Below are 15,864 nucleotides of genomic sequence, written 5' to 3' on the forward strand. Positions count from 1 at the left end.
AAAAAAAAAAAAAAAAAAATTAATAAATTTTTAAAAAACCACCATGTGATCCAGCAATCCCACTACTGGATAATATCCAAAAGAAATGGAATCACCATGTCAAAGACACAGCCACGCTCTCGTGTTCACGGCAGCACTACTCACAACAGCCAAGATAAGGCATCAGCCAAAGTGGCTCTTGACGGGCAAATGGATAAAGAAAATGTGGTGTATGGACACAGTGGAACACTATTCAGCCTCTTGTAAAATGAAAATTCTGTCATTTGCAATTATAGGGATGAATCTGGAGGAGATTAGGAATGAGAAAAGCTAGGCCCAGACAAGTACTGCACAATGTCATAATATGGAGGCTCTCACAAAGTCAGACTCGTGCAAATACGGTGTAGAGTGGTGGTTACCAGAGGCTGGGGACAGGGGAGCATGGGGACAGGACCGAGGAGATGTCAGTCAAAGAATACAAAATTTCTGTTGGGAGAAGTTAGTTCAGGGGATTTACTGCACAACATGATGACTATAGTTAATATTAGATTCTCTTGCCTTAGGCTTCCAAGTAGCTGGGATTACAGGCACTGGCCACAATGCCCGACTATTTTTTGGTTGTTGTTGTCACTGTTGTTTAGCAGGCCCAGGCTGGATTCAAACCCACCAGCCCCGGGGCACGTGGCTGGTGCCCTCACCACTGAGCTACGGGTGCTGAGCCAATATTTTAAAATTGCCTACATGATTTGCTCTCATTTCTATAAGATCTTTGCTCGGATGCCTCTTCAATGTGCCCCTCAGCACCAAATATTTCCCCTATACTTCTCTGCTTTATTTTATTTTATTTTTCTGCATAGAATCTGTTATCATCAAAGAAACTACATAACTTATTCACAGGTTAAAAGTTTCTCTTTCTCCTCCTCCTCCTCCTTCCTCTCTCTCTCTCTCTCTCTTTCTGGATCAAAAGTTAATTCTTTACATTTACTTCAACTGCGTGGGTGCCTAGAAAATTACCTGACACACAGTGGCTTTCCCCAAATATTTGTGGAAGGAAGGAAAGGAGGAAAGGTCAAGGTAAAGTTATTTCATTAGGAACCTAAGGATATGTGTCAAGAGAAGGTGGACCACGGATAAAGTCTCTATCTTTCTGGACCACAGATAAAGTCTTTATCCTCCTCTAAACGGCTTACATGTAACAACACAGACTTTTATCAACTAGCAAGAGCGATATGGGAAAGGCAAAAGAAATACCATTTTTGCATAACATGCAGTTTAGGAAACTGTGTGAGATTATATTTAGAATGGGTAGAGAAAGGCATTGTGAAATAACGTTCCGGGCGAGATGGCTAGAAATCTTCAGGACAGGAAATGAACAGAAGTGTCAGCAACCAGACAGGGCACCTCTGTGTCTGGCAAGTCCCGGCAGCCAGAGCATCACCCCACAGTGGAGCTGAGAGGTCCCCAATACCTCACATGCCCCTCCCTACTCACCTACAGCAGCCTTCCTGGCGGAGAACTTTGCTCATTCCCTCAGCCAACCCCAGAAATTGCTAGATAGAAAGCTGCATGGGGGCCCACATCCTCCAGCCTCTACTGATGACCCACTGGTTCAAGAGATTTTCCAAACCAAATTCTTCACAGTTCACATCCTGGTTCATCTTTGTCATACCACACAACTAAGACTGTCAGGTCACTGAACATCAACTAGAACCTCATCTCCATATGACAGTGTCCATCCCGTCATCTCTCTTGCCACCATCCTTCAATCCTATAACATCATTTTTTTTTTCTTTGAGACAGAGTCTCACTATGTTGCCCTGGGTAGAGTGCAGTGGCCTCACAGCTCACAGCAACCTCAAACTCTTGGGCTTAAGCGATTCTCTCGCCTCAACCTCTTAAGTAGCTGGGACTACCAGCACCCACCACAACATCTGGTTGTTTTTTTGTTGTAATTGTCATTGTTGTTTAGCAGGCCCGGGCCAGGTTCAAACCCACCAGCCCCAGTGTATGTGGCCAGAGCCCTGCCCACTGAGCTATGGGCACTGAGCCCCATAACATCATCTTTTATACATTCTTTTCAAAAGATATAGAAAGAAACATCTTCTGAGGCCAACTCATCTTCTGTGATCAGCAAAATCCTGACGCTAATATGTAAACAAAAGCATTTTTAAAAAAAGAAAATCAGACATCAATATCTCTCATGAACACAGAGATTCAAAATAAACATTAGCATATCAAATTCAGACATATAAAAACAGAATAGTATATCATGACCATCATGGTTCAACATTCAAAAATCAATATAATTCATTACATTAACACAATAAAGGAGAAAGATTATGATTATTTCAATAGATGTAGAAAATACTGACAAAGTTCAATAACTTTTTTTTTTTTTTGAGACAGTCTCACTTTGTCTCCCTTGGTAGAATGCCATGGTGGCAGCTCACAGGAACCTCAAACTCCTGGACTTAAGCGATTCTCTTGCTTCAGCCTCCTGAATAGCCGGGACTACAGGTGCCTGCCAAAACACCCAACTGTTTTTTCATTTTAATAGGCCTGGACTGGATTCAAACCCGCCAGCCCTGGTGCATGTGGCTGGTGCCCTACCCACTGAACTACGGGTGCCGTCCTCAATATCTGTTTTTAATAAAACCTCTCAGCAAACTAAAAATACAAGGAAATATCCCCATTCAGATAAAAGTCAATCATGAAAACTCCACAGCTAACATCATATTTAATGGCGATGCTTTCCCTCTGAAATCAGGAACAAAACAAGGATGTGTACTCTCACTACTTCTAATATTGTACTGGAAATCAGCCAGTGCAATAAGGAAAATGCAAAAAATATTTAGTACAACTACTAAGTGAAATTAGTATGGTCGGAGGAGAAAAGGTCAATTTTCAAAAATCAACTTGAGCAAAATTTCAGTTTTCTATTCCTTGAGAAAAACACACAACCTGTGTATTTGACAACTGACTTGTACCCAAAATATATTAGAAATGACTATAAATCAACAATTTTTTAAATCTGTTTTTTTAAAAAAAGCGAGCAAAGATTTGACCAGACACCTCACAGAAGATAATATATGTATCTGAAAAGGTGTTCAACGTGTTTAGTTATCAGGAAAACACAAATTGAAACCACAATTGATTATCTTACATACGATCAACTATTTCATATCAGCCAGAATGGGAGGAAAGGGGGTTTATAATACAAAATGTTGGCAAAGATATAGAATAACTAGAATTCTCATACATTACCAACTGGTATATAAAATAATTCAACCACTTTGACAAACTATTTGGCAGATTTTCATGACATTAAACTGGGTCTAACCCTGTGACCCATGATTTCATTGCTAGGTGTTTAAATAAGGGAAATGAAAACACATGTCCACAAAAAGACTTGTATAAGAATATTCACAGCAGCTTTATTTGTAATAGCCGAAGATTAGAAACCACCCAATGTCAAACAACTGCTGTGCGAGGATAAATACATCTTACTATATTCATACAATGGAACGCTACTCAGCAATAAAAAAGAATGAATCACTGATACATTCAACATGATTGAATCTCAAAAACATTAAGAGGAAAAAAAAGCCAAAAGCAAAACAATACATACCACATATATAAAGCCCAAGAATAGGCAAAAGCGACCTATTGTGACAGAAGTCAGAAAGGAATTGCTTCTGAAGTGTGTCAGGGGAAAATAGCCACAAAAAAGCATGGTGGAACTTTCTGGAGATGTTCTATATCCTGCCTTAGGTTGAAGTTACACAGGAACCCAATTGTGAAAACTCACTCAACTAAGATCTTTATATCAGGTGGTGCCTGTAGCACAGTGGTTACAGCGCCAGCCACATACACTGAGGCTGATGGGTTCAAGCCTGGCCCGCCCCAGCTAAAACAGCAATGACAACTGCAGCCAAAAAATAGCCGGGTGTTGTGGGGGTGCCTATAGTCCCAGCTGCTTGGGAGGCTGAGGCAGGAGAATCGATTAAGCCCAGGAGTTGGAGGTTGCTGTAAGCTGTGACACCATGACACTCTACCGTGGGCAACAGTTTGAGACTCTGTCTCCAAACAAAAAATAATAATAATAATAAGATTTTATATCAGTTGTAACTCTATATATCAGCCTTAAACAATCCAAAAACAAAATCTGAAAAATTATACCGTTTAAACTGTATCTAGTAACCTCAAGTAAAAATATGCAACATCGCTACACAGAAAACCACAGAAGCTTTTTAATTATTGAGAGAAATTAAAGAAGATGTAAATAAATGAAGAGATAAAGATTATCTTATATAGGATCAAAGCAGAAAGATTTATACTCCCAGATATTTTTTGGTTGCAGCCGTCATTACTGTTTGGCAGGCCCGGGCTGGATTCGAACCTGCCAGCTCAAGTGTATGTGGCTGGCACCTTAGCTGCTTGAGCCACAGATGCCGAGCCTATACTCCCAGACATTGATTTAGTTTAAAATTGCAATTATGACATTGAAGTTCTGTTATCAAGATAAACAAATTAACCAACAGAATGTCTAGGATCTAGAAACAAACTCACCTACATATAGTCCTTTGATTTATGATAAAGGTGACACTTGAGACCAATGGGAAAAGGTCTTTTCAATAAATTCTGCTGTGTTAACTAAATATCCACACAGGAAAAAAAAGAATGTTGGCTCCTATCTCACAGCATGTTTTTTTTAAGTAATTCCTGATGAATTATTGATCAAAATGTGATAGAAAAATAATAAAGCTTCTAAAAGATAACAAAATAATATATTCATGGTTTGGAGCTGACAACGATATTAGCACACAGAAAGCATTACCTACAAGAAAAAGATTAATGAAACTGGACTGCACTGAAAGTATAACATTCTAATCGTCAAAAGACACATTAAGAGAGTGAAATGCAATCCACATTTTGCAAGGGAATGGATTTGCATTACGTATAATGGACAGTGTACTTCTATCCAGAATATTCAGACACCTACAAATCAACACAAAAGACAATCTATTAGAAAAATGTGCAAGACACATCAAAAGATGCTTCATAAAAGAGAATATACAAACGAAAAGCTGTGTGACCCCATTAGTCATCAGGGAAAAACAAATTAAAAGTATAAAGCAAATGACCATTACCAAAAAAAAAAAAAAAAACTAATGGCTTGAACTTAAAAGACCAGTTCTGAGGAGAGCATACATAGGGTGCCTATTTCAGAAAGCTTTTAAATTGAACCAGCTAACACTGAATGCACACAATCACAACTGTTATACCTCTAACAGACAGGTGTACCAAAAGACCAAATTGCCAAAAACTGGAAACAACCTAAATGCCACCCATCAACAGCAGGACTGAAACCCCATACATTCAAATAATGGAATATTATACAGCAATGAAAATGAACCTGCTAGTTCTAGCCACAACTGCTAAACATATATCATTACAGTTTATGATTTAATTTACATAAGGTTCAAGAACAAACAAACTCATCTATGGTATTAGAAGTCAGAATAATGGTTACTTTGGCGTGGGAACTGGGTATTGAATGGAGGACACACCTGGGGCTTCCAGAAGCTGGTAATGTTCTATTCTTGATCTAAAGGAGGTCCCAGGGCATATCCACTGTGTGAAAATTCCCTCAACCTGCCTCTCAAGTGCCCCACTCCTGGCTTGTATTCCATCCAGACTTATCTTCTTTCTGGGCTTTAAAATGGTGTGTTCCCATCTCAATGTTGCACAACTCAAGTTTTAACAAGACTGTCTCCTTCTTGCCCTTCAGGTCTCAGGCTCTCCTTAGAGAAGCCCTCCTCCACCACTCAATCCAAAACCCTCTCCCGTCCCCACCAGTCAGCCCCCTCCCTGATTTCTATCACATCTTCATAGAACTTAAGACCATCAGAAATCATCGTCTGTGTAAGTTTACACCTTTCTTCACTGTGTGCTGCTTCCACTGAAAGGTCAGCATCTTGAGAGTAAGTGCCCGGGCTGCACATCCATCGCCATGTCCCCAACACCAAGAGCAGTGACACACAGGGTGCACCCAGTAAATACCCGCTGGACGGATGAGTCTCACCAGCGTACTCAGCAGTGCCTTCTGCTGTGGGATACATCAAGACGCAGGCTCGGAGGGAAAAATATGACAGGAGGGGACAAAAAGGAGGAGAGAACAAAGGAACAGGTCAAGCAAATACTACGTCTGGTGCCATTCGGAGGCACAAATCAGAATAGGCTACAGACCATGACCTTGCAGGGGGTGACCCAGTAAAACCTGGGAAAGCCCGTGAGCAACGCAGGTATCTTTCTACTACGAAAGCTGCACTAGAAGCATTGCAAGATATAAAAGGTATAGGCCTAAACAATCAAACAAAAACTACTTTCAGAAGGTCCTTTGACTTACTTTAATCCTGTAGTTATACAAGTGATTCCCACACCTCAGACAAGTACTTGGAAAACCACATCTAAGGAAATTTCATAAATTTTACAGCTTCAGTATCTATAAATTTAAAAACCTTTCTTTGACCTTTGCCTCACAGCCCTAATTTCTTCTGGATCATTCTAAGATGTGGCAGAGAGAAGGGGCACAGGAGGCGAGTAGGAAGGGGTGCATGGGCACAAAGTGGGTGGGTTGTGGTACCTGACACCCTGAGAAAACTTGGTGGCCTTGACCCGTGGAAGTCTCTGCTAAATCTCACCTTCTGAGAGGCACCTTGCAGAGTGCCTGGTGCAAGATGGATATTCGAGAGAGAGCTACTGAATGAACATTCTTCCCTGCAATAATTTTAAGAGGTTAATTAAACAGCTTAAAGAACTAGGCTTGGGAGCAGTAGTTGATTTTTTAACCTAAGGCCATTTATCCAACTTTCATAAGCAATTAGCATAACAAGGATCTGGAAGCTCCAGAGCACAAAGCTCCCTGCTACCAGCACACAAAATGCAAAATAAAGAAATAGAAGAAACCACTGGCTGAGAATCTGATCAAGAATAAAGACCTAAAATAACAGCAGTATTTTATTGGTACCTCACAGGTATAAACCTAGAAATGGGTCTTTTTCAAGGAGCCCCTCTTCTTCATATCTTTTTCCCAGGGCATTCACTCATCTTTCCTTTACACTAGAGTATAACTGCTCATCTTTTAAAATATTTATTTCAGGTTAATATGAGTGTACAATCAGGTCACAATATTTTAATGTGTTAGGTAGAGTCCAACTTGTAGTTGTGTCCTACACCCAAAAGGTGTGCCATACACCCCCACCTGGAGCCCGTTAAGTAAGAGCACCCCAATCCTCCTTCCTTGTTGCCCTTCCCCCCAATTTGAATTGAATTGGGTTTTTCTCCTATGTAGGTGTGAAGTAGATTTATCTATTGGCTTCACATGAGTACTGAGAACATTGGATATTTGCTTTTCCATTCTTGTGATACTTACACTGAGAAGAATATAAGTATCTGTAAGATAGAGACAGGATTAGGTTAATACAAAAGATGTAGAGTCTCCATCTTTTTATGACTGAATAGTATTCTTTGGCGTACATATACCATAGTTTGTTAATCCATTCATGGGTTGATGGGCATTTAGGGTGTTTCCACATTTTGGCGATTGTAAATTGAGCTGCGATAAACTGTCTAGTACAAATGTCCTTACGATACAAAACTGGTCATTTTTCAGCACTTATTTTCTTATCAGTTATTCCTTCTAGGATTGGCAACTAAAGTACGTCCTCAGCAGACTCAAGTCCTCTTCATCCTTTCAGATGCTAAGAGCTTACTTATCTCTTTATGAAATTCATGATCATTTGTTTCTTACGGACTTGAAAATTATTTAAATTGGAAAGGAATAATTAAATGGAAAAGAATGCTATTCAAAGTAGAGCCATCTCGGCATAAAAAAAGAAAGGATTAAAGTTTCCGTATAAGGTATCACTAATTAGTAACATTTTAGAGCTGAACTCGGATCAACCAGTGCTAATTTTATTAATGAGTAAATTGACAGAAAGTTCTAACAGCTTAAGGAAAAAGCAGGAGGACCAGAAAGGATGGCATCCCTTAGGGGTTAAATCTCTCCCTATCATGGACTGGGGTTGAGACGAAGTTGATGAATGAATAAGGGAATGAATGAATTTACAAGTGTTCTTCTAAATAACGGTCATCAGGCCAGTTAGTGGCAGACCCAGTTCTCCTCTCTTTCCTTCCCTGGTAACTTCTCGGGCGCACTGGCAGCTCAGTGAGTTGTCAGGAGAGCAGCGATCTTACTCACATCGCTGACTGACCTTAGTTGTTTTTTTTTTTCTTTTTTTCCGTTCTGCTTTTAGACATGCAAACAAAAGAAAAGAATGAAAAGTGCCAAGTGGGATGACATAAGAAAATTGCACTGTAGCCAGATCACACATAGAAAATGACAGAAAAAAGGTAGGCAGAGATGGCTCTGTGATTTTCTTCTCTCACCTGATCTAAGAGATATAAAAGGTACCGAGTTAGAATGCATTAGCTGTCAAATCAATAATCTTCTATTCAAGGCACACACTTCCCTAACAATGCAGCCATTTTATAACCACAGGCTTAACACGGTCCACAACCAAGGGAACAAGAGACAGAAAGGGTCAGGAGCAAGGGTGATGCGATAATGGGACCATGTACTCACTCTTCCAGGAAGTGCTGTTGGGGCCCTATAATGGAGCCCGGCCGGCATATTCGGATCCAAGCGATTATTTCAGCATGTGTAAACCTGTAGTGTTTCATTACGTAACAGGCTATCAACGTCCCTGTTCTTCCCAGACCAGCTGTAAGAGAGGGAAACGGAATCAGAAATACAAAGTACAGCAAATGCACCTACAGAAACTCTGAGATCAAACCAGAAACCACACTGGATTGGAGTATAACCAGGTTACCAACAGCTAACAAACATACCACTGCTGTCATGCAAAACTCTGTATTTTTTCTTTAAACAGTGGAAAGGGGGAAAATGAAGCTGCCATGGGTTTGGAGGCAGGAAAGTGGCAGGATGAAAGCCACGGGGTCTGGCAGCAGCACACGGCTGGACTGGAAACTCCACGGACGAGGCCAGAGAGAGGAGATGAAAGGCCGGGGCCAGAGAACAAGGGTGGCTGGAAGGGGCTGGGAGGAGGGTGGTCTGTGTCTGAAGGAGAAGAGCCGAATGAGAAATCCATCAGGACCGGATCACGGGGTAAATTAGAGATGACTGATGTTTCTGACCCAGGAACTATACAATGTCAACAATATCTATGAAAACATTTAGTTCGAAAAGGAAATGGAAAAAGTTATTAAAAATAATAAAAAGCTATGCTATTCTCCCCTTTACATACTGTAAGTGTGTGTGTGTGTGTGTGTGTGTCTGTATCTATATCTATCTATCTATCTATCTATCTGAGAAAAAGAAACAGAAAAATTCATGGCTTCATTTTTGCTATGTTTAAGAATCTTCTACTTTTGAGGGGTTCTTTTTAAAAAACTTTTTTTTCAGTTCTCCCTGGTCAAATAAAAAAGAGAATCTTCTCTGATCTCCCCCATTCTTTGAAACACACAGTATTTCAGCCACTTTAAGACAACGCCATACCATCTAATGGTGCAATATGTGCCTCTATTTAAGTTCCACTAAGTGAGAAATTAAACCATGGCATGCTATCAATCTTACGTTCCATCCTAACTTCAGAAATTTTAAAGGGCAAGAAAGGTCTATCTTTAAATCAGTGTTTCTCAACCTTTTTTACAGTATTATTCCCCCAGGAGCTTCTTCCCATGGTCTTTCTCTCTCTCTACTTATTTATTATGAGACAGAGTCTTGCTCTATGCCCTGGGTAGAGTGCTGTGGTGTCACAGCTCACAGCAACCTCAACTCTTGAACTCAACCCATCCCCTTGCCTCAGCCTCCCGAGTAGCTGAGGCTACCGGTGCCCACCACAATGCCAAACTAGTTTCTTTTCCTATTTTTTTGGTACAGATGGGGTCTTGCTCTTGCTCAAGTAATCCGCCTGCCTCAGCCTCCCAGAGTGTTAGATTTACAGGCACGAGCCACCACCTCAGCCTTCCCTGTGTTTTTTCTAACTGTCCCCCATGAAATTTACTGCCCCAGATGTACTGCGTATCTTTTGATGTGATCTACGTAAATCTGTGCCTTATACAGAAAAAGAAAAAAAGTTTTGTCCCCCCGAAACAATCTTGCTCACTTGGGGGCAATACTGATTGGTTGAGAATACCTACTGAAAATGAGAATTAAATGACAAACAAGCTCACCTCTGCAACGCCCGACACTGTTCCCAGTAACCCCTCCTCTTTAAAAAATATATATACACTTTTATTAGGAGAATGTGTGTGTACGTGTCCTGTTTTCACCTGAAGTACCTTTTACCCCAGATCAAACTTCAACATTCTTTAGAAAAGAGTGAGGTTTAATTAAGGTCTCAGTGGGGCTCTCCCTTTAATAGTAAGAATTGAGAGTAATTGGTCTTTCTGTTTTAGCCAGTGCCTGCAGTTGTTAATTCCCCAGATACCTGACAAGCCTATAGGTAACCATGTAGATAAAACACAGCTGAACATTCTGGGGGAGAAGCCAGGGCCCACTTGGTTTCCAGAATCCCTCCTTCAAATCACGAATTTAGGTCATCGGAGAGAAGATGGCCTCTGTCACTTGCTCCCCCCTCCTGCAAGGAGTCATCTGCCTCCCTCTCTCACCCAGGCCCCGAGTTACACTCCCAACCAAAAAAGAGGTACGGAAAATTTTCTAATTTCTCTGAAACTAAAGTTGCTTCCCCCTTTTTAAAAAGAGTCTATAATTTAAATCTATAAAAAGAACATACTTAGCACTCAATAGTTAGGAGCTCTTACCACAATTGAACCGAATAGGAACATTTCGCTAAGTTTCTATAAAAACTTTAACAAAATTTTTCAAGCATTTGTAATTAAAGGGCTCCCTGGCACAGCATGACAAGATGTTGAAAAGTGTTCTATTTATATAACACCAAGTCAAACACCCATGGCTCTGTGGTCCCAGGCATTTTCTGAAATCCCAATAGGACATCAAAAATCCTGGAATATCACAATGTTGCTGTCTTTTAGATTATTATTTGTGGCAGAAAACTTCAAGGATTCACAGCCACCTCTTTCAGCAGCCACAAAAGGTTTCACACCTTCCCAGCAAATTCCTTTCCAGTTTATCTCTGTAGAAAACACCTTAGGTTGAGGCACCACATATCCATTTTCTTTTCAGCAGCGACCCAAGTTCATGTGACATACGATAAGATTCTCTCTCCTTCCTCCTTTTAGGTGGTTTGTTGTTGTTGCTGTTGTTGTATTTTTGGGTTGTTTTTTTTTTTTTTTTGCAGTTTTTGACCAGAGCCAGGTTTGAACCCACCACCTCCAGTATCTGGGGCTGGCACCCTACTTCTTGAGCCACAGGCACCACCTCCTTCCTCCTTTTAGTTCAACCAAAATACGAAGGGCTGCTTGAATTCTCAGAAAATTAAACTGACTTAATTAGGGCAGATGTCAAAATAATTAACAGGCCTATAGCAGATAAGTACGCTATGAAAAGCAATACAGTTGCAATTAAACCGCAGGTCTAATCCTCATAAAAGAACTCTGTGTGTGGGTATAAGAGAAAACAACACTCTCGAAAAGATATAAATGTGACCTTCCCCTGTACCCTGACCTCAGTGTTAGAGAGTCTGAGGCTTTTAAATTAAAATAGAAAAGGTTTTAATGTAAAGGCCTTTAAATAAAAATATAAAATCCTCTGCAATATAATAGATATGTGTGTGTGTATATATATATTTCTTAAAAGGTAACCATCCAGAGATCAAGAATATACAAAGAATTTTTATAACAAGAATGTTTAACACCAGAGATTTTCACCACATCTCTAAGGTGAGGAACGTGACTGAGACAGACCCTGAGTTTTAATGAAATCTTTTGCCTTGCTTCTCCTTTTAATTTGTCAATGCAAGATCTGGATGGTTAATCCACAGATAAACTATATGACCCTCTTACATAAAATTTATTGACTAGGAAATAAGGCCAAATTAATCTCAGGGAAAATGCTGACTTTTAATCACACAAAATCAAACCCTGAAAGAGAAATCATGAATATCTCCTCCTAAACATTGGCAGCAGCGATATTCCCGCGAGCTCTCAATTCGGCTGAGGTTTAAACCCTGTGTCATACAGACTTGTTCTTATACCCAGGCAATCTTTAAAATGAAATGAAAAGGCAAACTTGGGATGTAAAGGAATAATCACACCTGGGATGAGCCAACTCCCTGCCATCCCACGCTGGCCTGGGTTCCAGAGGCTGAAGAGATGAGCGATTCTTAAAAAAAATAGAGGAAGGGGAACTGGCAGCACGTGCTTGTGACAATTTGACCTATTTAAAGGTGTCCTGCCAACGCAAGGACACTGCTTCTATTTTCCCCTTACCGAGCCAAATGCAAGCAGATCGACCTTCCTAACAGATCCACCCCCCTGTTTGAGCAGATGTTCTGCAAAGCCAGGGCCCCACCCCGCTAGGAAAACAGGGGGCTGGGGGTGGAGAGCCAGTCCACCAGGTGGAAGAGCCCGACAGAAGGAACCTTCATTCCATTCCCGGGCCACGTGCTGCTCCTCTGCGTCTCTGCGGGGCTCTGGGAAACCGCAGCTTCCCATTCTGCTCACACGTTCAGCAAAGTACCTCCACCCACTCAAATCTTAAACATAGAAACAAGGGACCTACAAAACGGTATTTTAATTTCTGTCAGAACCAAAGCCACTGGCATCTGAATAAGTCAGAGCCGCACCAGGCACATGCACAGAGCAGCGCCATCCCCAACACCTTCGCGATTAGCATAAAACCAGGCGGAAACTGGTTCTCACGCAAAACCACGGGAACAGCGCCACCCAGCGGCACTGTGCAGAGCTGCGCGTGAGAACTGAGGCTCCGTCCCCGGGTGGCCAAGGCTGAGTTTCTCATCCCTGAAATCAAAGACTCCAGTAAAATATCTTCCACACTTCTGAAAAACCTGAGAATGCAGTGGAATTTGAGCCTCCTCGGAATCTCACAACTCAGCCCAGAGCAAATGCCACTTCATGTTTTCTGAAAGCTGGCGCAGGGTTGGCAGATAGCTTAAGTTCCCCGCAATACTTGGGACGTACTTAATACTTTTTAAAAAGGATTCCTTTATTACCTAACACTGAAATTTAACGAGACAGCCTATTTGTATTTGCTAAAGCTGGCAATTCTACACCCTCTGTACTCTGAACAACCCCTGCCCTGAAGCTTCCACCCCCAAGACCAAGCCTTCCAGCACCTTCCGAGAGACAGCGCAACCCCAGCAGCCATAAGCCAGCTGCCCCCAACAGGCCAAGAAGACACTCTGTCCCGGGCAAGCTGGCGAGGGGAAAGGCGGGAAGGAGGGTCCAGACAGCCGGGTCATTAAACAGAAGCAGTAATACCAGCTGGGTGCCAGAGGATGGAGAGGAGACGAGCAATGCTGAAAGTCACAGAGGACGGGGAACTGACAACCTGGGCTCCTGACAGCGCTGCCCGTTTAAAGGTGCTCCTGCCAACGCAGGAACACTGCTTCTGTCTTCCCCTTACCGTGGCACACGGTGTCAGTGAGCATGGGCCTGCAGAGTTAGTAAGGTCAGGAAAACTGTCTCATCAAGAAAAGCCACACAGCCAGCAATGGTCCACACCTAAGCCCTCCTTACTTTAGGAAAGGGTTATTGTTAATAAATTGGGTTTGTGCTGCAATCGGGTTTTCTGAAATAAAAGGCTTCATTGTTTTCGAAGGCACTGGCTGGTTTCCGTTATGCTAGTCCCCTGGGTTTCGGTTTGCGCCCCCCATGCACGCACAGCTCCCCGGGCCTGGCGCGCACCTTTGCAGTGCACCGCGATGGCCCCGTCCGTGTTCTCGCAGATGTTCAGGAACCTGCGCACGATGTTGTCGCTGGGCGTGCTGCCGTCAATGAAGAAGAGGTCGTAGTGCTCGAAGCCCGCGTCGGTGAAGCGCTTCGCCTCGTAAATCTTTTTGTTCAGCCTCACAATCGCAGTCACGTTATGCTTTTTGAAATAAGGAAAGTAGGCTTCAGGGGCGTGGAGTGGGTAACCTGAAAGAAGGGAAGGAGGGGTAAGCGAAAGGCACACATTTCATCTTCCATCACCCAGAAACACAAAACCCCCGACAACACAGTGTATAAATCTCAACAGAGCTCAGAAGGAAAGCGTGTTTCGTGAAAGAATAAACGGCCCCAGCAAGCTCCTAAAAGCAGCAGGCTGCGTAACTGTGGACAGTACTGGAAATAGTTCATTCCAGTTCAAAACCTCCCTTTAGGATTCAAATCCTGGGGGCACACTCTCTCCCACCCCCAAAACAAAGGCATTCTTGAAGCGCCAGGAGACCTCCAAGGATTCCTGGTGATGTTATCCGCACCCCCCCCCGCCCCCACGAACATCACCTGCCACTTGACAAACGCTTTTTAACTACAATTCAAGCTCTTTTGCCAAATGTTAGTCTAACTTATAATACAATCCCCCATAACAGAAATTAATGACTATTAGGCACCCATAATGTACAAGGCACAACTGAGTATCAGACAACCTGTTCAATTAAGAATGCCTAACCCTGTTTAACAATTTAAGACACTAAAGGAGGGGTTGTTGGAAAGATGTTGGTCACAGGATACAAAATTTCAGTTAAACAGGAGCAATAAGCCTAAGAGATCAATTGTACAAGATAGTGACTGTGGTTAATAAGAATGCATTGCATACTTGAAAGTCACTTTGAAAGGAGACTTTAATTGGTCTTACCACAAAAATATGTGAAGTGATGCCTAGGTAAAGTTCGAATTAGCCATTCTACAATGAATAGGTATTTTGAAACGTCACGTTGTACACTATAAATGTGATTTTTGTCAATTAAAAATCTAAATAATTTTTAATTAAAAACCAAACAAGAAGAGGGCGGTGCCTGTGGCTCAAAGGAGTAGGTAGGGTGCCAGCCCCATATACCAAAAGTGGCAGGTTCAAACCTGGGCCCTGGCCCAAAACTGCAAAAAAAAAAAAAAAACACACAAGAATTCAACTACAATTTGGACTTTCACATAACAAATGCAAACAATGTAACCTAATCATTTGTACCCATACGTTAATCTTTCTGAAATTAAAAATAATAATAAATTTTGGCTCTGCATCTATAGTTCAAGTGGCTAGGGCACCAGCCACATACACTGGAGCTCACAAATTCGAATCCAGCCTGGGCCTGCCAAATAACAATGACAACTACAACCAAAAACTAGCTGGGCATTGTGGCAGGCGCCTGTAGTTCCAGCTACTTGGGAGGCTGAGGCAAGAGAATCACTTAAGCCCAAGAGTTTGAGGTTGCTGTGAGCTGTGATGCCACAGCACTCTACCAAGGGTGGCAGCTTAAGACTCTTGTCTCAAAAATAAATAATAAAAATTTTTTTAAAAACAGAAAGAATAAACTTCATGCACATTTTCTCTTCTGTGGGGGAAAAGATGCTCTGCCGCTAACCCCTTTCTATCTTTAAGTGGCTCCACCATCATGTGAGTGTTCCTGGCAGTGATAAAATCAGCTGGTTGTAGACCCCGCCTGGGCCCATCAGCCAAGGTGACCACTGGGGGCTCTGGCCACTGCGGGCCTTGCCTGGCAGCGTCAGGAGTTAAGAGGATTAAATCATCAGCTTATTGATTTGCCATGTCTGTAACCCATTCAGGGTTCACTGATCCATGCCTGCCAGGTGAGGGAACCGCTCTGATTCACAATCCGTTCACGGAGGTAGGCTCCAAGGTGGCAGGGGCGGCAGCAGCTGGGAAAATGAACCAGGCGGTTTCTGCCCTGTGCCCGGGCTGTTTCCCACTGTTTTGGATCC

The 15,864-nt window shown here is 42.2% G+C and overlaps 1 protein-coding gene across 4 annotated transcripts in view; it reads right to left on the bottom strand.

The window, feature by feature from the left end:
- CDC14A (cell division cycle 14A) overlaps positions 1-15,864 on the bottom strand; it is a 191,818-nt gene that overhangs the window by 54,737 nt on the left and 121,217 nt on the right. For all 4 annotated transcript variants that reach the window (XM_003784115.3, XM_023509846.1, XM_012801650.2 and 1 more), the window contains 2 exons: positions 13,852-14,082; positions 8,627-8,765 (listed from right to left, as the gene is read on the bottom strand). In XM_003784115.3, coding sequence (XP_003784163.1) covers positions 8,627-8,765; positions 13,852-14,082 — 370 coding nt within the window. The remainder of the gene's footprint in view (positions 1-8,626; positions 8,766-13,851; positions 14,083-15,864) is intronic.

The sequence above is a fragment of the Otolemur garnettii genome, unplaced genomic scaffold, assembly GCF_000181295.1.
Source record: "Otolemur garnettii isolate 467f Iridium unplaced genomic scaffold, OtoGar3 scaffold00010, whole genome shotgun sequence".
Lineage (NCBI taxonomy): Eukaryota > Metazoa > Chordata > Mammalia > Primates > Galagidae > Otolemur > Otolemur garnettii.